Source organism: Daldinia vernicosa, assembly GCF_022497035.1.
Source record: "Daldinia vernicosa strain CBS 139.73 unplaced genomic scaffold F5Y00scaffold_9, whole genome shotgun sequence".
NCBI lineage: Eukaryota > Fungi > Ascomycota > Sordariomycetes > Xylariales > Hypoxylaceae > Daldinia > Daldinia vernicosa.
The window spans coordinates 826,354-846,870 of record NW_025953925.1 but is presented as its reverse complement, the minus strand read 5'-3'; the positions used below and the strand labels follow the sequence as shown (position 1 = coordinate 846,870).

General features: G+C 47.8%; 11 protein-coding genes across 11 annotated transcripts; 6 read left to right on the top strand and 5 right to left on the bottom strand.

Moving 5' to 3' along the window:
• Positions 1 to 106: 106 nt before the first annotated feature.
• On the bottom strand, positions 107 to 1,764 carry F5Y00DRAFT_229542 (D123-domain-containing protein). Its single transcript, XM_048006778.1, has 2 exons — positions 1,403 to 1,764; positions 107 to 1,343 (listed from the first exon to the last, which is right to left on the bottom strand). Exons 1-2 carry the CDS (start codon positions 1,516 to 1,518, stop codon positions 215 to 217), a joined length of 1,245 nt encoding a protein of 414 aa, XP_047867813.1. The 5' UTR covers positions 1,519 to 1,764; the 3' UTR covers positions 107 to 214.
• A 13-nt stretch (positions 1,765 to 1,777) lies between these two features.
• On the top strand, positions 1,778 to 2,722 carry F5Y00DRAFT_219443 (cwf21-domain-containing protein). The gene is made up of 2 exons (XM_048005630.1): positions 1,778 to 2,205; positions 2,281 to 2,722. Exons 1-2 carry the CDS (start codon positions 1,973 to 1,975, stop codon positions 2,552 to 2,554), a joined length of 507 nt encoding a protein of 168 aa, XP_047867812.1. The 5' UTR covers positions 1,778 to 1,972; the 3' UTR covers positions 2,555 to 2,722.
• Position 2,723: 1 nt separating this feature from the next.
• Positions 2,724 to 4,257, bottom strand: F5Y00DRAFT_219439 (uncharacterized protein). The gene is made up of 3 exons (XM_048005629.1): positions 3,422 to 4,257; positions 3,137 to 3,367; positions 2,724 to 3,078 (listed from the first exon to the last, which is right to left on the bottom strand). Exons 1-3 carry the CDS (start codon positions 4,109 to 4,111, stop codon positions 2,800 to 2,802), a joined length of 1,200 nt encoding a protein of 399 aa, XP_047867811.1. The 5' UTR covers positions 4,112 to 4,257; the 3' UTR covers positions 2,724 to 2,799.
• A 590-nt stretch (positions 4,258 to 4,847) lies between these two features.
• F5Y00DRAFT_219447 (uncharacterized protein) lies at positions 4,848 to 7,982 on the top strand. The gene is made up of 2 exons (XM_048005631.1): positions 4,848 to 5,173; positions 5,228 to 7,982. The coding sequence occupies exons 1-2, from the start codon at positions 5,023 to 5,025 to the stop codon at positions 7,606 to 7,608; spliced, it is 2,532 nt and encodes an 843-aa protein (XP_047867810.1). The 5' UTR covers positions 4,848 to 5,022; the 3' UTR covers positions 7,609 to 7,982.
• Positions 7,983 to 8,148: 166 nt separating this feature from the next.
• Positions 8,149 to 8,948, top strand: F5Y00DRAFT_219413 (uncharacterized protein). Its single transcript, XM_048005628.1, has 2 exons — positions 8,149 to 8,583; positions 8,660 to 8,948. Exons 1-2 carry the CDS (start codon positions 8,305 to 8,307, stop codon positions 8,789 to 8,791), a joined length of 411 nt encoding a protein of 136 aa, XP_047867809.1. The 5' UTR covers positions 8,149 to 8,304; the 3' UTR covers positions 8,792 to 8,948.
• On the top strand, positions 8,900 to 9,853 carry F5Y00DRAFT_229535 (uncharacterized protein). Its single transcript, XM_048006777.1, has one exon. It carries the CDS (start codon positions 9,105 to 9,107, stop codon positions 9,375 to 9,377), a length of 273 nt encoding a protein of 90 aa, XP_047867808.1. The 5' UTR covers positions 8,900 to 9,104; the 3' UTR covers positions 9,378 to 9,853.
• A 235-nt stretch (positions 9,854 to 10,088) lies between these two features.
• F5Y00DRAFT_229534 (uncharacterized protein) lies at positions 10,089 to 12,808 on the bottom strand. The gene is made up of 4 exons (XM_048006776.1): positions 12,273 to 12,808; positions 12,140 to 12,214; positions 11,021 to 12,076; positions 10,089 to 10,968 (listed from the first exon to the last, which is right to left on the bottom strand). The coding sequence occupies exons 1-4, from the start codon at positions 12,468 to 12,470 to the stop codon at positions 10,666 to 10,668; spliced, it is 1,632 nt and encodes a 543-aa protein (XP_047867807.1). The 5' UTR covers positions 12,471 to 12,808; the 3' UTR covers positions 10,089 to 10,665.
• Positions 12,809 to 14,317: 1,509 nt separating this feature from the next.
• On the top strand, positions 14,318 to 15,055 carry F5Y00DRAFT_259365 (uncharacterized protein; the record flags this gene model as incomplete). Its single annotated transcript, XM_048010863.1, has 1 exon — positions 14,318 to 15,055. The coding sequence occupies one exon, from the start codon at positions 14,318 to 14,320 to the stop codon at positions 15,053 to 15,055; it is 738 nt and encodes a 245-aa protein (XP_047867806.1).
• Positions 15,056 to 16,341: 1,286 nt separating this feature from the next.
• On the bottom strand, positions 16,342 to 17,363 carry F5Y00DRAFT_274691 (RTA1-domain-containing protein; the record flags this gene model as incomplete). Its single annotated transcript, XM_048013406.1, has 3 exons — positions 16,342 to 16,817; positions 16,877 to 17,128; positions 17,183 to 17,363. 3 exons carry the CDS (start codon positions 17,361 to 17,363, stop codon positions 16,342 to 16,344), a joined length of 909 nt encoding a protein of 302 aa, XP_047867805.1.
• A 592-nt stretch (positions 17,364 to 17,955) lies between these two features.
• Positions 17,956 to 19,147, top strand: F5Y00DRAFT_229533 (uncharacterized protein). Its single transcript, XM_048006775.1, has 2 exons — positions 17,956 to 18,046; positions 18,124 to 19,147. Exons 1-2 carry the CDS (start codon positions 17,978 to 17,980, stop codon positions 18,256 to 18,258), a joined length of 204 nt encoding a protein of 67 aa, XP_047867804.1. The 5' UTR covers positions 17,956 to 17,977; the 3' UTR covers positions 18,259 to 19,147.
• A 104-nt stretch (positions 19,148 to 19,251) lies between these two features.
• On the bottom strand, positions 19,252 to 20,491 carry F5Y00DRAFT_229532 (trimeric LpxA-like protein). The gene is made up of 2 exons (XM_048006774.1): positions 20,145 to 20,491; positions 19,252 to 20,072 (listed from the first exon to the last, which is right to left on the bottom strand). Exons 1-2 carry the CDS (start codon positions 20,315 to 20,317, stop codon positions 19,661 to 19,663), a joined length of 585 nt encoding a protein of 194 aa, XP_047867803.1. The 5' UTR covers positions 20,318 to 20,491; the 3' UTR covers positions 19,252 to 19,660.
• Between the last annotated feature and the right edge of the window lie 26 nt (positions 20,492 to 20,517).

Genomic DNA, 20,517 nt, shown 5'->3' with positions numbered 1-20,517 from the left:
AATATCGTTTACCCGGGGGTTTTTTTTTTTGTTTTTTTTTGGTGCTTTTTAAATTGTTTTCACCCCACCCCCCCCGTTTTTTCACCCCCCCCCCCCCCCCCCCCCCCCGAGTAAGAGATGTGCAACTATAAGTGCTATCGAAAGTATATCACCAAAGGCATATCAACTATAGAAGACCACTTATACAAGATTTGATATTATTACACCAGGTAACCTAATTTTTATCGTTCGTCTCCCAATTCGCTATATTCTCTCTGTACTCTGTCATCTCCCTCCACTTTCGCGCGAAATCCCGCATGCCGCCCTCTCCGGCCAAGCTTGCGTCGACGACGTCCTTCGGCAGCTTGTGCGCCGAGTACTGTGGCGAGCTGAAGTTGAATGCGGCAGGATCCTCCTTCTCGATAAGTCGTAACTCTGGTACGAAGTCGTCTTCGTCGTCATCCCCCGACGTCTCGTCCGTATCTTCTGCCTCTGCCTCTTCTTCGAACCCCCCGACCGCTCCAAGCATTGGGCTAGGCACCTCCATATCCAATAACTCCTTCCAATCGAAGAGTAGGCTGTCTGTGTGTGGAGCCCAGGCGTTAATATCGATAAGTCGCGCCCTACTTAGTGGTTCGTCCTCGCCTTCTGGGATGTACACATCGAACGTGAAGTTACCATCCGGAAACGTGTACCGTAGTTTGTGGTTGAATAACTGGCTGATCCGTCCAACGATGTCGGATCGCAACGACTTCAGGAACTCGTAGAAGTGTAAGTCGCGCTGTGAGATGGCTATCAGGTTCCTATGCTTCACGAAACAGCGAAATTCCATGGCTGTGTGGGGATTGAAGTATGAGCGCAGCACAAGCACGGGCTTGAAAGTTGGTGTATTGCCTGTAGAAGTAGTGCTTGTAGATGTGCAATCGTCGAAAGCGTGTTCCAAGTCGTAAGTGATAAAATTCGAACTCTTCAATAGTAAATATATGTCGTTAGGACTGGTACACTTGATAGTATTTTGGTGGGGTGATATCCAAGCCGCATCTTTTGGTGCAGTCCAGTTCAATTTCGGTGCTACCGCGCCGCCTAGTTCTGCGATCTTGTCTTTGATCACCTGGTGTAACTCAGGAAACCTCTGGTTCGGTGGTAATCTGGGTTCTTCATCTTCATCTTCATCCTCATCGCTATCAGAGTCAGAGTCAACTTCCTCGACGGGTGGCCGGAAGCTTGATGGTGCCGATTCCCATTCGTCGTCCTCTGGCTCAGCCGCATCATCATCGGCGAGGATAATACCGTCCTCGCGGATATAATCTATAAATTCGGATGAGAGGGGTATGATACGCGATTTGATGCATGACATGCGATATCTACTGGTTTGTAAGTTATATATTCGTTAAGCTGTAATTTACTATGACTCTCTACTCACTTGGGAAACCAAGAATCATATGAACAGTTGATTATATGATCTCTTGTAATGGGTGGGAACTGCAACGCCGAGCTTGCAGTTTCCGAGGAAGAGTGTGCTGCAGTAGGTGCAGGCATATTTTATATTCTTGGAATAAAAAATCCGCGAAGAAAACGGCTTGGAGATTGGATGTGTAGACTTTGGATAACTTTGGAAGACGGACGGGATTTTAGCAGGGAAGTGATGTCAAGTATAAATACCTAAATAATCGCCTGTCTACGTAATGTACCTGGGTATTTATATCTTTAAGCTCAGGGTTGGTTGACAGTTGCTTCCGTTGCGACGACTCATACTATATGCATGTTAGACTCATACTTATGGCGGGGCGTCGTATAGCGGGGCAAAGTTGCGACCCTCAGGGTAGCTCTTAACTTAAATTGTAAATGAACCCCACCATTCCGTTTCCGCCACTCTTTACCGCCTTCCTTCCTCTACTAGCTCCCCAAGCTACGTACCTATTCAGATTCGGCTTCAATTAACTACATAAACTCCATCTGCACCCATACTACGTTTCAACACGCCAGCGGAATCATGTCTGACAATGTTGGACTCTCAACACCCCGAGGAAGTGGGACTTCTGGATATGTTCAGCGAAACCTAGCACACCTCAAGCCGCGCGATCGAGCAGCCCCCTACAACACCAAAGACCTCGATAGCTTGAAGCATCGGCAACGTCAACCAGACAAGGAAATCTTAGAGCACGATCGTAAGCGCGAAGTCGAAGTAAAGGTCTTCGAATTACGCGACCGGTTAGAAGACGAAGGGTATGTTTGATCAGTTGCGCGTCCAGTTTGCCTTTGAGCTATTACCTAGGTCGTTAACTAATACGGCGTACGTAGAGTTGACGAGGATGAAATTGATAAGCGCTGCGACGCCTTACGAAAAGAACTACAAGCAAAGATGAACAAGGGCGATAGGGGTGCGGCACCGAGGAAACCACTTAAGGCACATCAAGTTCACGAACTAGCCGACGCGAAGATCAAGGAGAGCGAGCGGTTACGGAACGCGTTGAAGATAAGCAAGGACTACGAGGAGGGAAGCCACTGGAAGCGGCAAGAGGAAAGGCTAAGAAAAGCCGCGGAAAGGGACTCTACTCAGAACGATAGTGATTAGAATATTTGGGCTTGCATAATTAGGTACCTGGGTAGTGTTGCTCTACACTCCATTGGGTTGCGCAAAGGCGTTTTGGGCGGCTGAGCTTTATGAATAGGTATGAATAGGCCTCGGGAGTTTATGATTTACGTATGATTTCACGTTCGATAAGGAATTGCTGTGAATATAATTCGCGGTAATAGGTCGAGAGAAAGCCATGGTTCTTTTGTCATCGCTGTCTATTCTATTCCCATGGGTATCAAAGTTTAATTTGCCGCCAGAATTTCCGCTGCGTCGAAAGGGGGGGCGTGATCTTCTCTTCCTAGACTATTCCTCTGTCTTTCAGCACGCCGAGCTTTTTCCTCTGCTTCCTTCTGCCTCTCGTACTTGACATATGTTGCGTATCGCAGAGTGCCTAGAGTTAGTACTGCCATGAAAATTATACCTAAGACGGATCGACGAATTAGCACCCAACGTAGCCCCTCAATGTCCGATCTGGAATCGCTATTGAGAGTCACGCTGATTTTTAGGTTGAGCTGTTGGATCTTTAGAAGACGATGATTAGCGGGTGTAGCAGTGGGTTCTGGATAACGGAAGACATACCACGCTCTCCATCGTCCTCTGCTCTTCTCTCACGTTCATCCGGCGGTCGTTGAACATGCCCTTAACATCATCCTTCAGTGTCATAAGATCCTGAGTCATCCGCTGGTTTAGAATATCAACTTCGTGCTGTAACTGAGTTCGCTGCTGACGTGTTGTCTCGTCGGCAGCCCTCTTGTTGTTCTTTACCTCAGCACTGAGTTCCGAGCACGCAGCGCGAAACAAATACGTCTCCTATACGTGTCTATTAGCAGCGAATGTGTGATCGAGTTAGAAACTTGTGCCTACGTTGTCCACGTCGCTTTTGCTCACTAATCCATCTTGGGCGACGTCTAGATTCTGAGCTAGTAGTCCTCTAATAGCTTTCATGAGTGTAGTAGCTTGCGCCGTGCTATATCCACCTTCTTCCAACTGCTTCACAAGCGTGTAAGTGTCAAAATGGTGAACGTAAGGAGAAGCTGATAGATGGGGATGGTGATATTTGCTGGGCGGTGGCATATGTAACACTGCTTCCATCGGACCGCTTTCTTGCATCTTGGCTTCTGCCGCAGCTTGCTGAGGACTCGAAGACGAGGAGCCGGGGGCTGCGGACGCTCTCGGTGGAGGAGGCTCGCCATTATCTGATTCTTTTGCTACTTTCCTCCCTGGAGCTTGAGGTTTTTGCGCTGCTTCCTTCCCCTTGTTTACATCATCTTTACTAGACGGCTTCGTATTCGAGAAGCTCGATGATTTCGCGGGATCCGCACCTGGCGCGGGGAGGTTTACAACGTCAGGTGTAATAGGTAATGGCTCGACGGCTTTACCATGCCTCTCGAAGACAGCCTGTCTGGACGGGGTGGAAGATGAGAATGCCACCATGCGTGGGTTATTATTCGGAGACTTGCGACATCGGATCTTGGCTCGGTGGGCTGAAGACTCGCCGAAGCGGGCTGCCCGAAAGAAATGCGGGTAGAGGAACGGTAACCGAACGGTCGACATGGTTCCTAGCTATGGGTACCTAGAGGCTAACCTAGATAGTTGGGAAGTGATTGTGCAAAAGAAACATAAAACATATTGTCGGCGGACTAAAGGAGGTTGAGGAGAATAATTGCAAATGACACATGGAAGTTGAGCTTAAACAAGAAAGTTGGGTTCCACATGGAACCGTTAAGCTTGTGATCTGGATTGGATCTCTTCGGGTACCTGATAATATCTCTAGTTGGGCCGAGCTGTGCGGGCAGGCGCCAGGCGAGCTGGCGTAGTGGACCTGTCCATATAACTGTGAAACGGTAAATTTCGAGTCCGTTGTTCCGTACCTATGACGGCACGCTAGTTGATATCTACAAAGTACATACATATGTATATTCTTGTACGTACCTGCTTCGTTACATGCCGTTACCAGATTGCCAGAGTGGGGACGAAAAAGTTGGGAGTGGGAAGGTAAGGAAGGCGAGGAAGGCAGGGGTTATGCTCGTCACCCCGCAACCCGACGGTGAAAACAACGCAGGGCCAGCTGAAGGCGGGAGCTTTCCCCAATTATCTTCAGTGCCATGTCACTAAAGCCATCCAACCTCTCAAGATGTCTCTTTTTTTGTGATTAGTTTCCCTTCCACGGAGAACAACCTTTTTTTTCCTTTCCTCTTAAAAAGTTTCGGCTTGATGTGCTTTTCCGGCCTACGAGACGACTTATGAGAAAGGGTAGAACTAATTTTAGCCATTCATATGCCGCTATAACTCACCGCTTCATACCCAAGTTCGAACATATCCATCTGTCCCGATATTCTGGGTTGCCGGTAACCATACATTCCGAGGCCCTTAAGAACCTGGCATTCCGCATTCCTACCGATTTCCCCTCGTGGTGTCTCTGGGAGCATTAACTGAACTGTTCGCCGACGAGCATTTCCGCGGCCATGGCGTCGGCCGATGCGCTATCGGCGCCCGGGTCGGCGACCTATGCGTCGGACACGATGGTGGTAGGAGACGGGACTTGGGACTTCACCAAGAATACTTTCCTGTTGCCAAATCTGGCCGGGCTAAACTTCGAAACTATGCGATTCAATGGTAAGCCGATACTTTTCACTACCGTCATATTTATTAAATCTAAACTTCTACCAGGCATGGGCAACCGCTTTGCAACAGTGGAACAATATCACCAATTGGTAACAGGCCACGGTATTCTTGCCGTTATAACGTTCCTCTTCGTCGTTCCGGCTGCGGTTATGTACGCGCGATTTAGGCCATATGGCCATCTTATTCGGCTACACGCTTATTTAAATATTCTTGCTGTCGGTCTTAGTACGGTCGTATTTGTGCTCGGCTGGTTTGCCGTGGGCCCGAGTCGAAGCCTAACGAATCCCCATCATGGAATTGGACTTGCCATATATGTCATGATTCTGGTTCAAATAATCGGGGGCCGCATAGTGAAGAATATTCGAAGAAAGTCGTTTAGACTCATGCTTCATCGCTGGCTAGGTCGGGCGATTGCAATCTTGGGAATCGTTCAAATTCCCCTTGGACTTACGCTTTATGGGTCTCCCTTGTTTACCTTTGTTTTATATGCCGTGTGGATGGGGTTCTTGCTCCTAGTATACTTCATCCTCAGTTGGCGACACGAAAGTGACCGTGACCGGGATGACCTGACGAATTATGGGCGTTCTGAAGGTGGGTTTACGGAATCGGAACGCAAGTCTGGACGAGGAACGGGATTGTTGGGTCCGCTAGCCGCAGGAGCTGGCCTTTGGGCACTGTTGCGAGGGAGAAAGAATCGTGAAATAGACGAAGAACGAAGTACCAGCATATCGCAGCCACGAAGTCGTCGACCTGAGGTGATCCCATCTCAGAGAGGCTCTGCGAGCTACTTCGAGGATGAAAAAGTCTCTGATAGGTCCGATCGCCGCGAAGGAGGTATATCGAATTGGTTGATTGGCTTAGCTGGGCTTCTTGGGGCTGGGGTGCTGGTTAAAGGTTCCCGAGATAAAAGAGAAAAGCGAAGATACGGCGACGAAGAATACTCAGCGGTCGCGACCGACACGCCCAGTCGATTTAGCCGTCCAAGCCGGGTCCGGAAGAGTGCTACCGACGGGTATACCGAGAGTGAATTTAGCGAGGATCGGACAGAGCTTCACGCTCGCCCAAGACCGCACACTCCACTACTACCGGGCCCTGGTCATCCTGCCGCCACTACAGTTCTAAGTGGTGGTACCGAGCCTATGACACCGCGCGCATCCCATCCTCGACCGCCGATTACGGAGAGTAGTTATATTTCAGACTATTCGTCATACGTGAGTCCGTCGAGACGAGCCATTGATGATGAGGAGAGTAAAGCAGGGAAAGGCATTCTTGCTGCCATCGGATTAGGTTGGCTGGCCAAGAAGATGAGGGGAGATGGCCAAACGGATGAGGAACGACGGAAAATGGAAGACGAGAGACGGGACGGGCATCGCGGGTCAAAATACACAGGCGATGGATACAGCACGCCAACAAAATCAGGACGACGTCGGGTACCACCTACCGCTCCAACCGCCACAACCTTGACATACGACACGGAATCATCAATGCTGGAGGACCGTCCTCCGGGAACGAGCGTTAGCGGACCACCAATGCCACCCCTTGGCGCGCGAGGTGGTCCACCTCCACCTCCAGTGCCAGTGCCAGTCACTGTCCCTGGTTCCCATTCGAATTCGCACTCGCACTCGCACTCGCATTCACACTCCCGGTCAAGATCGAGATCCAAGAGTGTTATTACTGACCCGGTTTCGATGCCGTCAATGCCACCAGACCCTCACGGAGTTCTTCACCCCCTGCGTCCGGGATCAGGCACCGAGTCTTACTCATCTGCTGGAAATGGGACACATAGAAGGGATGACTCCCGTCGTCGTAGAGATGCCGAAGAAGCTGCTATGGCGGCTGCAGCTAGCGCTGCGGGTCTCGCCGCAGAGGAAGAAAATCGCCACCGAAGGGATCATAGCCAAGTTTCCAGTCAGCCAGTAAGCGTGAAAGTGAAATATCACGATGATCGAGATAGGAACATCACATTACGACGTATTACACAAGAAGAAGCGGCGGCGCAAAACCGACGTAGCCACAGGGGTAGATCGGATTCCATTAGTACTTTCTCGGAGAGCGAAGCACCTCCCAGCCGTCAACGATACCGACGCGATTCTAGTTCTCAGAGGACCGCGCATGAAGCCGCAGCGGAGGGACTGGTTTCCGAATCAATGTCGCCACCAACGCCTGTTTTTACTGGAGGAAGACGAGGGGGAAAAGATTCGGCCTATTACTCTGGCCAGCCAGGTCCTTCTGGTGGACCGCCCCCAACCGCACCGACCGTTTCCAGCTTGGAGACTCCGGCGGCAAGTCGTGCGACGTGGAGTGCGATAACCCCTTCTCCAGCAGGCCCCTCAGGTTCAATAGCTCCATCAGCTGCAGATCGAAGACGAAGAAGACGTCAAGAGCGAAGAGATCAGAGACCTACGGATACCGTCGAATTTGACTAGCATCCTAGCGATTCTTTATAATCTCTTAGACTCATTGTTCGGAGTTTTGGCGTCTACTTTGATGATTAAACAGGTATATGAAAATGCATGTATTTCAAGGGGCAGCATATATTTGTAGGTTTCTGTCTTCGGGAGATAATGACGTTTGGAGAGAGTTAGGGCTCATGATAGTGTGTGGGTGATGTTTTGCATGATATCCCACGATATCCGATCCATCGTTTCCTTTTTATGTGTTAGTGTAATTGTACAGTAGTGGACGAACCTAACAGAATGACAATATGTATGACCCCGAATAGAATGAAATGGACTTGCATCATTTATGAATCTCTTTTTTTTTTTCCCTTCAACATGCAAATTTGGGATTAAAATTTAAACGTAAAGGTTAACGATGCCGCGTGGGCAATTCATAAGAGCATATTAAACGTTAGGTAGTCAATACACGTGCGGTCGCGACGTATCGATAAGCTACCGCAACCCAAAATCGCGGGTTCATAGATGGAATCGCGCGTATCTAATCAGTATTACCAAAACTTATCATCATATTTAATTATTTTCATGTGATCCAATCCCCATCCTCCATACCTTAGGTACATAAAGACTACCTAGTCTTATACCATTGCACGCCAACGTATCAACCTATAGGTTACCTAACTAGTAGACGAATTGTCTCTCCAACTAAGAGATACAACCACTGCAATGGCAGCAGTAGCAAGCGGACAAGAAGCAGCAGCAGCAACAGCAGCTTCTCAGCAAGCGCCGGCATCCCCCCCGCTACCGGCGAGACATACGGCGCTGACGCCGGGGCCGCGAGCGTCGCGGTTTCAGCAGGTGCTAGACTCGAGCTTGTCGCACACGCTGTCCAAGATCAGCTGGGATAACTTCGCGGCCTGCTACCCGACCATCGCGGCGCAGGCGCCGGCCGTGCTGCGCGCCGTCCAGAAGCAGATGGTGGACCGCTTGGGTGCGCTGTGTAAGGTGAGTGAGTTGAGTTTCGCTGCGATGAGACGGTATAAATAAATAAATACTTACATCACATCCCACCAACAAACAGAAAGAATTCGATTCCGTGCTGCAGGGCCGCAACGTGGTGGCTAAGCTTAACGAGCTCGAGAGCCTGGTCAGCGAGGCCGAGCGCAGGAGGGATGACGCCGGCGTGGTTGGGTCGGAGGCGCCTGTTCCGTAAGTGGTGGATATTTCTACTTTCTGTTTTGTTTACGCATATAAGTCGCCATTAGACTATGTTCTTTCACGTACGACCATAGGATCTGGAAAATTCGGGATCCCGTCCGCTCTCCCCTAGACAAGCCGGATACCGCCGGATTAGTAGTTGGGTCGGTGACGACCAGCGAATCCCCGGTGTTGTACGTTTTTCTTTTTCTTCTTTTTTCTTCTTTTTTTCGTCTTTCCGTCAAACTTATTATTTATCTTATTTTATCTTGGATTTCTCTTTTATTCTATTTATTGATGAAACATTAGCTAACTCGCAAAGACCGCACATGCTCCCTCCGGATCAGATTTTAGCAGCCCATCTGGCGCCGCATCTGGCGCAACAACAATCGCAACTCAACGCAAAACTACAAACAGTACAAGCGCATAACGCAAAGCTGTTCAGCGATATCCAAAGGCAGCGCGCCGAGATGCAGTCTCTCATGACGCTCTTGCAGAAGGTTTTCGAAGACATCGACGGTGCTAACAGCCAGATGGATGATGTTGTAGATGACCTTGCCAAAGAGACGAGGGCGGTGGAAGCCGAGATGGCCGAGCCGTGAAAAAGCATAGTTTCTTATGTTCTGAGCCTACGAGTCCTGAGGGGTGGGAAGATGATGCATAGACACGGTGTTCCGGCGTATAGGGCGACTGGTCTGGTTTATACCGCATTGAACTGACCAGAATTTTGGGTCCCTGATGCATAATCGCTATGCTTTATGTACGCGAGATATTGTTTTACGATTATTAGCCCCAAACTCGGTATATTTCTCATGTTTGCAGACTTGTCTATTAGAGCTGATATTACGACCTCGTTTCTTGTAATTGCATCTTTATCCTTCGGCATTCTTAGGAACGTCTGTCCTGTCTATTTTATACAAGGTACATACGTACATATACATCGCCATAGATCGTAGGTATTCCAATATGACAAAATAGATGCGGCTGGACGCGTATACGCGCTCGAGGCAAAGGAGGGCAGCTGACGGGGGGATCTGCGTAATTTCGGCAGCCCGCGTATTGCGGCATGCAACGAGACGGGAGGAGCGAGCAGACATGAGTATCGAAGCTGCACGTATCTATCTGGCTGATATAGATCTTACATTCTAACAGCCTCCTTCAAGAATATCCGCCTATCACGGCTCGGGAGGCTACCCGTTGAATTGGCCCTCGTGAAACGGCGTTTGGAATTGAACAGAATTATATTAATTTTGAGATCAGATAAATCTAGTACTTATCTTCCAAAAAAAGGCAATATAATACTGTAACTTGTCTTAACAGAAACTTCTTAGCTTAGGTATATACCTATCTATATCTAGCACCGACACATGACTACCTAGGTAATTAAGGACGCAAGATCAAGACCGCCATTAACACCAGTCATCCAGTCGTAGCATTACACTAGGTAGTACACAGTGTTTTCTTTCTTTCAAAAAAAAAAGTCTTTTCGCGTTGCCCCTATTGTACAACTGTACAAATCTGTGGCCCCTTGAATTTCCCAATATCACCCATTCACTCCTCCCATGCAGATGAATGCCAACTTTTTCCAGCCGTCCATCAATGTACAAACCCCCTCTTCAAGCAGAAGAAGGAACAATTAGCTAAAGGGATGACGGTGCAATGATATATGCGTGCTCAAATTAAAACCAACTCGAATACGCCTCCGAGAGACGCCCGTGTAGGCTCGAGTCCAAGTCATAAACCACCCCGCCTCTAAACTCCAAAATCCTGCGTCTAACGCTTTTCCAAGGTATGGCAGCGACAACTTCGGGTTCCTTAGGAGTTCCGAGTCCACATGCATACCGTGCCTACTTAAAGTTCGTAAGACCTCGCACCGTAACACTGGGACGCTCATGCATTCGTAGCTTGAGAGGCACCTCGGCCTCGAGGTGCACCGCCACCGCCCCTACCACGACCCTGTCCTCCAAAGCTACCTCTTCCACCCTGGCTGCCAGACCGCCCTTCGAATCCTCCTCGTCCTCCCGGGCGGTTCTGTGGATTTCCCCGCCCTGAACTGTAGTTGCTGCCACCGTAAGCCCCTGCTTTGGGACGGCGGGGCTCCACAACGATGCTTTCTCCATCAATCACATGAGGATTCGCAGCCACAGCAGCTTGATAGCCTGCGTGTGTAGCAAATTCGACGAAGGCACAGTTCTGCAAAATATTAGACTATATACCACAGTTTGAGCATGGTATGGCGGCTTACCTTCTGGCGATTGATGTCAAAGTAGACTAATTCGCCATGCTGTGCCAGTGCTGCCCTTAATTCGTCCTTGTTTACCTTGTCCGTGACGTATTTGACGTAACCCATAGTGCCATCCTTATCGGTCTGGGGTCCAGAAATCGACTGGGGTCTATTCTGTCGCTTCGAGTCGCCGCCAGCTGTCTGCCACTCCGCAGATGTCTCTTTTCCAGGCGTAGCGGGGGTTGCGGTCTCGGAGCTTTGGGACGGAGCGGGTGCTTGGGCTGTTGCCGACTGGGTGGGTGCGGCTGGGCGTGATTGCGGTGCTGTTGCAGGGGCTGCGGGAGTTGCCGGCTTCGTCGGAAGAGGCACTACAGGTCGGGGACCCGCACCAGCAGCTACTCGGCTGGCCCAAGTCATAGGCTTGGGCGGTTGAGCTGGAACCGGAGCTGCAGGCGCTGCTGTAGTGCTTGCGGGGGGCTGGCGTACTTGAACAGGGGTTGGGCTTGGGTCAGCAGGCTTCTCTGGCTCCTTAGGCTCTTCTTCCGCAATCTCTTGAGTCGTCTCTTCTTCGGGATCAGGTGCAGTCTTCGCTTCCGGCTCCTTGGCTGGCTCTGGAGCCGCTGGCGGTTCGCTGGCGGCCGTCTCGGCTGCTACATCACCGTTGGTCGGAGTGCTGTCTTCGGGGGTCGCGCTCACATCCTCCAATTTCTTGTCAACAACGCCCGCATCGGATGACACAGGCTCCTCGGTAGGTGCCGCGGGCTGTGCTTCCGGCTCCTCCTGAGTCGCTGGGGCAGCCTGGGCCGCAGGCTCTACTTGCTCCTCCTGGGCAGTCTCAGCCGGCTCCTCGTCGCCTTCCTCGTCTATGTATCGGAGAATATCGTTCAAAACGAAGTATCCCGACGGCTGCTGGGCAAGGACGAAAGTCTGGACGAACTTCTTAGGGTCGCCGGCCTTGTTGGAAGTCTCGCCAATCACCTGAATGACGATATTGTCGTACGAGGCCTGAGAGTCGACGTTGGAGACACGGACCTTGCAGTCCTGAAAATCTAGCTGCTTGATGCGCTCCTGGATGTTCTATAAAAACGCGTTAATACGGAACAGAATTAGTAGGCATGGCGTAACCATTGGAAAACATACCTGTCTACCGACAGAAACATTGGCAATCTCCGCCTCTAGACCATAGACGAACTGAGAGCGCTTTCCATAGAATAGCTAGGTAGATAATTAGTAAACCTCGTTCTAATAAATATAGCATGCGTTTGGGACTTACGTGAAGCTTCTCCGGATTTTTGCTAAGGGTAGTGTAGTACTGCTCGACGAAGAACCAGGCGACTTCATCTTTTCCTAGATTGTTGTTGGAGCTGGTGGTACTTGTTTGGTCGGCAGGAGGAGCAACACCTCCGGAAGCTGTGGCAGTAGGACCTCCCGAGAATTGGTCGGTATGGTTGACGTTGCCGTTTGTCGCCATGGTTGCGCTAGGTTGTGAAGAAATTTGCGCGCCTGGTTGGGTAGAAGCGGATCTTATCGACAAGGTCAAGAAGAGGGGTGCTCAATAATGAAAAAGCTGCCTCTTATTAGAGATGCTGCTAATTCTACGAGCAACTTATACGGTTAAGCGAAACCTAAAGACCTTGTACCTGCTTCAGTGGCGCGATAGAAAATCTCGGGACGAAATGTGTCTCGCGAGGGACAAAGCAGGGAACAGTCCGGATTAGGTGGGAGGAGGAATCGAACTAAATCGATAATGACAGGTGAAGGTAGAGGGGGGATGTGGTTTTTTTTGGGTTTGTTTTTTTTTTTGTTTTTAATATGAATGGCGGGGAAGGAAGGGGTGTTCGTCAGAATCTAAAGAAAGATTTGTAAAAGTGTATGTGTAGAAGTGGGTGATGGATAAAATGGAGGAAGGTTTATTAGAGTTGTGGTGGAGAAATGTTTGTTGGATGCGATTATGATTTGGAGATTTGTTTAGACGGGTTCGGAGAAGGTAGGTACGAAGTATACCTTAGGTAGTGGGTGGAAGGCGGGTAGCACCTGCAATACTGCAATAATAATTATTATTATTATTACTGTTAGGTATTACCTTCCGTACTTCTGTAGGACGTAGCGGCGCGCTAACGTAATTGGGTATCGAAACGGACTAAGACGGGCGGGGGGAAAGATCTAAGTCCGCGCGGGAAAGGACGATGGACGATAACGAATATGATGGAGATATGGACAGTGTTATATAGAAGTTTTGCAGAATGGAAGAAAGCCTGGGTGGCGACGGAATAATTTCTGTTCTGCTAGACTTTAGGTATATACCTAGGGTATGGACTAGGAGTTTAGGTCGAACTACTGGACCGGGCAACTGGCACTGATGAAACTGGAACGCTAATTTTTGTTTTGTTTTTCTTTTTTTTTTCTTTTTGGCCGTGGGCGGTCTTCACAGTTCGTGAGAGAATGGGCTCCATCTAATTGGAAAATTGCCAAACAATTGGAGGTTGCAACACCGTGCCGGATATTTATCGGGCTTTCCTTTTTTTCCTTATTTTTTTCCTCCTCCCTTCAGTCCTAAGTAATGTCCTCATTAGGTTAGAGTTCTAATCTAAACCCCACAAGGCTTCGAGTTTTCCATCTGAGATCCAAGCTCGGGCCATATAAAAGTCTAGGCATACTGGGTACGACTGGGTACGTATCGTAAATATTATCTCTAACTTAGTAATCATTACACATCTTTCAACTCCAAACTTCTTCTATCGATAAAGAAATATATAGAGATGAAATACTTCATTGGATAACTGGCTTTTAGGTACCCAGACAGGTCAGGGGATTAATCAAACGACACAGTTCAAGTATGTAAAGTACTACCTAGGTAATCAAGGACCCTGTCGGCCAAAGGAATGCATTAGGTACCTAACATAACATTTGTAAAAAATAAGAAATACATAAGTACTATGTGACTCGTGCGAAGTTGGGTAATTAAGGTCCATGCTTTGCAAGTTTGCTAACTTCAGGGGTTGTTCCTGATAGCAGCTGGCAGCCCATGATCAATTTTGCTGTCTGTACCTAATTAGAGGTACTCTTTAACAAACTTGCGCGTCGAGGAAGACTCAAGCTAGTACTTATTGCCATCTGCCATCTCGTGTATTACATCCCCAGTATGTAGCCCTCCGCCTGGACAGTAGCCTAGGTACCTTAGATAATCTCTTTACAAATCTCCCAAGATTCCCTTTTTTCAAACTTCACCTTCTTTACGCCATTCTCTGCTTTCCAAGCTTAAAACCACCTAGAATCCCCAAACTGAAGTACCCAGATAGAAGCAACATGAAAGACACCATGGACAGCGAGAAGACTTATTACAGTCCTTGCGACCCGCCTGCTCCGCCAGATTTCTACTGTACTATAGATACTAGTTGTATCGTCCTTGCGGCCAATACAACAGTTCTATGCTGCCCAAAGGCAAGCAGTGGGAATTGTCAAGAAATCAATATCATCGCTTGCAATTTGGACCAACAGAACTCCTTTTCGAGTGTCCAGACCATAGTCAAGGAGGGAAAGCTACCAAAATGTGGCACAGGCTGCTGTCCTTGGGGCTATCATTGTGGACCCGATGACTTTTGCTACATGGACGAAGACCAGAGCAAGCCACCGCCATCGTTGCAAAGCACGACCAACTTGATAATCGATCATCCATTTACTAGCACTTCATCCTCATTGCACACCATCCCAACAAGTTTGGACACGTCGGTCACTTCATCGTATGCCTCTCCAGTGCCACTCGCGTCTTCTTCCAAGGACCCAAGCATCACCGTGGATGACGATCCAGCTGATTCCTCAGGCTCAACTCTGAGCATAGGCGAGATAGTAGGGATAAGCCTGGGAGGAGGGTTCTTCAGTATCATGCTAGTAGCTCTGGTCGTATGCTTCATACGTCGTACGCGAAAATCTACTGAAGATTCAAGTGACTATGAGCAAAGCCAAGATACAGTAACGTTAGATAGCAAAGATATGGCAGAGTTGCATGATTCCCACGGAGAGCTTCACGGTACTCCAGTTTTTGAGCTCTCTAGTTAGGTGAGGCACGGGTGATGGCGATAATATAACCAAATGGTTTTGTTAGAACTCTGATATCCGAGTAAGTGTTTAATATTCTACTGTGATATCTCTTATTATTGAAGCGTAACTACGGGTACTGATAGAATATAGGCACGCGACCTGCATTTGCATTTATTAAACGAAGCCCATACCAGCCTTTGAAACATTTGCAGTGTGAGTTATGAGAAAGGAACTCTGATGCCGCCCGCTAGGATCCTAACCAGGACATATGGCAAGGGCAAACAAGATGAACCCCCGAAGTGTTCCCAGTCGAATAGGGTAGCTAGCATAGCTATCACGTTGGTTTTAAAACTACATGAGATTTAATCTCGAACCCAAGGTACCTGCTTAAGCAGTAGGTAATATCATAGAACGTTTATGATATTCACAGAATGTAGAAATCAATTCGTGACGGCTGTCAGATACCCTGTCATATTAGGCCAATAGCTACCTAAGTACTCAATAAAATCTGATAATTGCCTGACAGCTTCCACTCCGGTGCTATATTGTCCTGTTTCTCGGTAAATTTATTCTGATCGTATACTTTGGCTATCTACCTCCGCCACGACCTAGGTAGCTCGTGGACTAGGTGAACTAACCCTAACGAGAACCCCTGATTTCATATTTTTCCCATTTTCCCATGGTATTGTTATGTATAGACTGGAGGTCCTAAGTACATGACGATGATGCAAGTGTAACTAGGTAGTGATAATAGATCGCAATTCTAGAGATGGGATTTGAAGGCAAGCATCAGAAAGGAGTATCTACCTACTAGGTAACCTGGAATCTTTTATAATATTAACCTTGCGTTAAGAGTCAACATTACCTAAGCCAATTCCTAAGGATATAAAACTGATTTGGTCTAAAGCTTAGTACTATTTCGTTAGAAAATCGAAAGCCCCTGAGTTCTTCGGATATCGAGGCGCTGAACCAGTCAGAACTCTTTCTCGGGTTCCTCGTGGCATTATGCGAGATACCCGAGAATCCTTGCAGCTGTACAGCCTCAGAAACCCATAATGCCGGCCCTGGTGCAGTCAAGTATAGTTCTCAAAATGATATTTAATATCTATGATGTTGTCACGAGGTGGAACTAAACAGCATGGAAACAACTTCGTTGTTCCGCGAGGAACTCTAACCTATCTGGCGAGCCTACAGCTCGTATATACATACATGTTCTTTGTCCTAAATGTCTCATCTAGAATCCTGACAATAACTCAAGTGCATTTTCGAAGTTAATGGTAGTTGGTAATTAACGAATTTACCTATTATTTCTCATCCGGATCTAAAATTCTGCGCCTTTGCTTCATTCCGGAAAATCCCCCAGCTAAAAGTTCTATTCCATTTTCTTTTGGTTCCTGTCCCCGAAGGAGAACACCAATCTCGCTAGGGTGGTACCAATTCATCCAAAGCATTGCTATGAGAATCAATGCGGCATCAAAGACATATAAATATACCTCCGACCTGGATAAAGTTCCCTCGTTGCCTTGCAGGTACTCTATAACTCGAAACAAACTCCGCACCCAAATCATAACACCTGTCACGTATAGTGTAACTAGGTAGTGCTGCCAGCGAACTTGGGGGAGACTTGCTTGAGAAGTAGGCGCTTTACTCATTCGGTGGTGGAAAACGCCCGCGAGGACGACGAAGGCCCCAAAGAAAGCAAGCTGCACAAAAAGACCAATGATAATTAGATATTTGCCAATGGTGCTGGTAGTACCACCTATAACCATCAAACCGCCTCCTATAAGGATCTAGTTAACGAATTACGTTCATCGAAAGATTGTGATGAAAATCTCGTACCAGATGATTGGAAGAATAGTGATATAACGTCCCCGCCGACGAAAACCTTGGTAAGCCACCGTCGTCGAATGAGGACGTATGACTCTCCATCCGTCAACTCAACGATACGACCAAGAATCATATAGATCGATGCAGCCATGAGTGTCGGTCCAATAAGAATGAGGCAGCTTTGTATGATATAAGGACCGAGGCTCCAGCATCCGGGATCCTCTTGGCCGCTTATAATTCGGCTGATGTAACCAATGCATTCACCTACGACAAGGAGGTTAACACAGAAATAGACTAAAGATGATCGGAACTGCATACATGTACATCCAATGACGAGCGCAAGGAGATACCAAGTTCTCGTTATATATATTTGGGCGACATGGGTGACAAGAGTGATGCCAAAGAGTACGCTGAAAACAGCTGCCGCCGTTGCTGAAGGCTGATACCGATAAAAAGCCCATTGCGCGTCCTGCCAATTAGGGTTGCCGCAAGTAGCCATCGAGGGTGGTGTAATGTTTTGGTCAGAGATATTAGGCCGAGTGTATAAGAGTATTAGATATCCAGAAGCTTAGTATAGAGCGAGCGGTAGTCTGGAGAATAAGACTAAAAGTGTAATAAATGATTGAAATTGTTTTATGGGTTTAAGACTAGAATAGGGTCTATTTCTAGAACTACAGAATACATATTTGCAAGAGTTTGTTTATATATTCCTTCTGTTGTCCTATTCATATTCTTTTCGTATTATCTCGTGCTTCTCTTCGTAGAAGTCTCGGATAACTCAGCTCATTAGAAGCTGAGAACGCGTAAGCTTCTAGCTTCGAAAGAACAAGGTGAGTTAGATACCTGTCTAATCATATTAGAGTTGTCTGTTTTGGGTCATCCGTATACACTTATACATTGGTTTGGGGATATGGATCTACTAGTTATAAGATGAGCTATGGTACAATACAACTCGGACTCCTCGGACGCTATAAATAGTATCCAATAAGAAGCGCTTTTCCGAGTTGCATTCGGCATAATTCGTATAATTCGTATTTTGATTAAAACGAACGGCCAGTTACATTTTCTTACCATCTATTTTTCATTATCCACCGTCGTACTCGGCGCTCCGATATGGCTACAAGACGAAGTCATCCGAAGTCTCGGAACGGTTGTATCATCTGTAAGCAGAGGAAAATCAAGGTACATCCATTGACATATACCCAGCCATGTACACATACTATGTAGTCCCCGCTCATATTAATATTCTACCTACATAGTGCGACGAATCGCGTCCGACTTGTGCTAGCAAATTGTCTTCGATACGGCGCCAGCTGCAGCTTTACGCCCCCAAAAGCTGGTCCTCTTCCTGTTCGCCTGCCCATCGAAGCCTTGTCTTCTCGATCACCGGATAATACAAGCTCTCTAGGCACGGACTCGCAAACAACTTTTACTAATCTTGGCATCTTAGCCAACCCCAGCTCCACAATATCAACCCTGTCGGGACTCGACGAATGTCGAGAATTTGAACTATTGCACCACTACTGCACCCTCACAGCCGATTCACTGTCACAACGTCTAGATAGATGCCACATCTGGAAAGTTGTCCTGCCGCAAGTTGGTTACCAATATAACTTTGTCAGACATGGCGTTCTCGCCCTCTCAGCCATACATAAAGCGTATTTGAACCCGAGCCAACGGCAGGTCTATTTAATTCTTGCAGCCCACTATCAAACCCAAGGCTTAAGTGGATTCAGAGCCATACTGTCCCGCATTACGTACAACAATTGGAGAGCTGTATTCTGCTTTGCTACTATCGTGATAGTTTATGTCTACTCACTGCCATTAAGGGCGGATGATATGAGGCTTGAGAATCCTATTCACAACTTATTGGAGCTGTTTACGGTTGTTCGGGGGCTGCGTGTTACTCTTGAACCGTTCATTCATTTAATAGCAAAAACCGAATTTGCACCAGTAGTTCATGGCATATGGATTCCTGAAGGAGAAGAAGAAAAAAGCTATCTACGCATCCGTTTCTTGGCCACTAGGTACAGTTTTGATTAATCTTGTAATAGCGTCCCATCTCTTGAGTATACCATGCTTCCTCCAGATACATTTTCCATCCTATCTTCTCTACGATCGCTGCTCCAGGGAGAGTTACCTCTTTCTAAGACACAACACTACGACCGTGCTATCGATGGGCTAGAAACATATACTAAACTTGTAGCATATGGCGGCTCATGTATTGAGCCTGGTATGGTAATCTGGTGGTCATGCATACTCGACGAAACAATTATCAAAGACGTGGAATCATTTGACCCACACGCTTTAGTTCTCTTGGCACATTTTCTGGTGTTCATGAACGTCACCGAGCGGGTTAACTGGTCTGTGAAAGGATGGGCGAAACCGGTACTTGAAGATATCGAGAAACGTTTACACGACCGGCCAGGATTTATAGCTCATCTTCACTGGCCAAAAGCTCATATAAATATATAGCCCTTTGGAAGAGAAATTCGACAACATCTTCCGGTTGTATTGGCTCAATAAAAGTCTAACTACTTAATCGCACCCATCCGGGCCTAGGATTACGATCTATACGAAAAGGTTTATTTTACAAGCCTCCATTAACGTTTCCGAGTTTACGACTCGGGTGTCTCAAGCTTACTTTTTAGAGCCTCCTGTTCGGCTTTAAATTTTCGCTCAATCTTGCGAAGTATTTTAGCAGGATTCCCAGCTACGCAGTGATAAGCGGGGACGTCCTATATGCAGATAATTATTCACAATTAGACCGACTGTAATCTATCAGTAGCGGCAGGCCTAGGCTTTGCTTACCTTGGTCACAACGCTTCCCGCACCGATTGTGCTCCCATCGCCGACCGTCACGCCGGGGAGTATTATTACGTTTCCGGCTATCCAGCAGTCGCTACCGATGGTGATCGGCTTGCCGAGTTCTGGCCCGTTGGTGCCGTTGCGCAGATCCGGATCCAGGGGGTGCGTCCCGCTAAAAAAGGATACATTCGGACCGACGAGAGTTCGTGACCCAATTGACACCGTGCAGGTATCAATTATAGTACAGTTAACATTTATGAATACATTGCTTCCGACTTTAACGTTGGTCCCATAGTCCATTCTGATCGGTCTTTCAACCCAGGGGTATTCGTGAAGGATCGCATCCTCTTCTTCGTCTGTTGCTGCCGGAGGAGGAAGAGGGCGATCATCCTTGGTTATTCTGCCCGAAAGGTCAGCGTGTTACTCTAATAGGTACCTAACATATCAAATGAGGGTTTCGAAACCCACTCACTCTTTCCAGTATTCTGCGATCTCGCGCCGGGTTAACTCTCCAGCGCTGTTGAGTCGGCCAAGGATACGTGCGCATCGTTGTCGCTCGGCTATTAGTTGCGGAGTGAAGGCGTAGTAGAGCTCCCCGCGTTCCATGCGAGCGAGGTTCTCGCCTTCGTCGACCTTCGGCACCATGGTAGAAAAAGTCTACAAGTTTTTAAGAAAAAAGAATAAGAGGAAGTGGTAAACGAAGTGTGATGTCGGGGTGGAACTATCCACGTGTATGAAAACGGGCTATGGAATGTATGAAAGCTCTCTTATGTACTTCGTATTAGTCTTGAATATGAGCCACTATATATGTGGCTACCACGTCTTTAAACCCGACCCGCTCTACG